Source organism: Emiliania huxleyi, assembly GCF_000372725.1.
Source record: "Emiliania huxleyi CCMP1516 unplaced genomic scaffold EMIHUscaffold_3850, whole genome shotgun sequence".
Classification (NCBI taxonomy): Eukaryota; Haptophyta; order Isochrysidales; family Noelaerhabdaceae; genus Emiliania; species Emiliania huxleyi.
In genome coordinates, this window is record NW_005199081.1 from 1 (window position 1) to 1,850 (window position 1,850).

General features: G+C 64.1%; 2 protein-coding genes across 2 annotated transcripts; one reads left to right on the forward strand and one right to left on the reverse strand.

Moving 5' to 3' along the window:
• Window positions 1-14: 14 nt before the first annotated feature.
• EMIHUDRAFT_124020 (hypothetical protein) lies at window positions 15-506 on the reverse strand (the record flags this gene model as incomplete). The annotated part of the gene is made up of 1 exon (XM_005771417.1): window positions 15-506. A coding segment is annotated over one exon (492 nt), but the record flags the coding sequence as incomplete, so codon positions are not given.
• Window positions 507-1,282: 776 nt separating this feature from the next.
• On the forward strand, window positions 1,283-1,782 carry EMIHUDRAFT_255753 (hypothetical protein; the record flags this gene model as incomplete). Its single annotated transcript, XM_005771418.1, has 2 exons — window positions 1,283-1,463; window positions 1,586-1,782. 2 exons carry the CDS (start codon window positions 1,283-1,285, stop codon window positions 1,780-1,782), a joined length of 378 nt encoding a protein of 125 aa, XP_005771475.1.
• Window positions 1,783-1,850: the final 68 nt, after the last annotated feature.

Sequence of the window (1,850 nt, forward strand, 5' to 3'; positions counted from 1 at the left end):
GCCCTGGCCTTCACCACACATATGAAGGGCGTCGGCGCCACCCAGCCCGACAGCCGCTCGAAGCTAAGCGCCTCCGCGCTCTGCCCGCCGACCAGCGCGAAGATCTCGTCGTCCCGGAGCAGCAGGCCCGAGATCGGCAGCGCGACGAGCGGCACGCCCGGAAGCACCACGGACCACACCCTCGCCGCGCGTTCGGCGGTGACCACCCCGTCGGCGATGGCGGCAGCGATGCCGAGAAAGACGAGGAACAGGAGCAGTATGATTGCAGAGCCCCGGTGCAGCGCCGATACGCCGCCACTGATGGCCGAGAAGGCCCTGCTGCACCCCTCGCTGGCCATGGCGGCGCTCACAGCGGCCACGGCAACGGCCTGAGCCTGCCTGGTCGAGCGAGGGCGGCCGCAGCCGACGCCGGTCTCTCTCTCACGCCCGGCCGCGGATGGCACCAGCAGGTAGCCGGCTCGACTCGAAGGCGGCCCTTCGAAGAGCGAGCGGAGCCACCCCAGCATCTCGAAGCGCCGTTGACCGCCGACTTCCGTTTCCCCTCCCCACCACCCTCTCTCGAGGTACCCCACCCCACCACCCCACGCAAAGTGTGTGTGTGTGTGTGTGTGTGTGTGTGTGTGTGTGTGTGTGTGTGTGTCACTCACTCACCCACGCAAACAAAGAGTACGAATAGCCACATGCCGCGCCGCGCGCAGGGGCGCCTCGCTCGACGCTCTGTGGGAGGGGCCCTGCCCGCCGCCCAACGCGACGCCCCTTCGCACCGGGAGCGGCGCGTGCGGCAGGGGCGGACGGTGGAGGAGGACCGGCTGCGCCTGCTGGTGCGAACCGTCGCTGCCAAGAAGCGGCACCGGCTCCACTGGCGAGGCGAATGACATATTCGACACCCTCGAAGACCATCTCGGCTACGGTTCCGACTCCGGCTCCGGCTGGTAGTCGACAAGCTGCCGAGCGCAAATCACTCTGTGTGACACATTTCTTTTCTTTATAAAATGACACATTTCTTGTTGGCTTCTAAAAATCTCTCTCTCTCGCTGCCGCACCTGAACTGCCGTCGCGGTGCGAGTTCTTGAGCGAAACGAAAAAGAATTTTACTTTCTACGAGGAAGTAACCTAGAACAGAATACACCTACCAACAGAAGAAACCAAAGCAAAGAAACCGCGCGCAACTTTTGCCGGCCGCGTTGTTTGCCGGCCTGGCCGCGCGCCGCGTCGCCTGAAAACAGTTAAGCCGTTTGATTTTGCAGCACGGCCGATCAGCCTCTGCTTGCTACAACCGCATATGGAGCACCCTCCGAACAGCGGTGACGACCCCGATGCGTGGAGGATGATACGCTTGTACGATGACGGCAAGGAGAGCTTCTGGGGTGAGGCGAGCTTCCCGCTCAAGCCCGGCGGTGCCATCGGCAAGCTGAGTGACAAGATCCCGTGCGACGGCATCTACCTCCGCTACACCAAGGCACGTACGATTTTCCGTGGCACAACGCGCCGCGGCGGCAAATCATCGTCTGCCTCAACTCCAAGACCGAGGTCACAACCGGGCGCGGCGAGAAGCGCACATTTGGCACTGGCGATTGCGTGCTAGCGGAGGACACGCAGGGGCAGGGCCACTGCACCAGATGTACGGATGGGGAGGGCCGCTGGAGCATCTTCCTCTCGCTCCCGGACGAGGATGATGCCGTCGTGCGGCTCCCAGACCGCCGCGTCGCGTGTGCGTTTGTGCTCGGCGTCACTGTGGGCTCGCTCGCGGCCGCCACCGCACTCGGCCGCCACCGAGGCTGAGAGAGACTTCGCGCCGGTTCATCGGGCAAGTGGGGTTCAACCCTCTCCTTTTACCCATCTCTATGCCT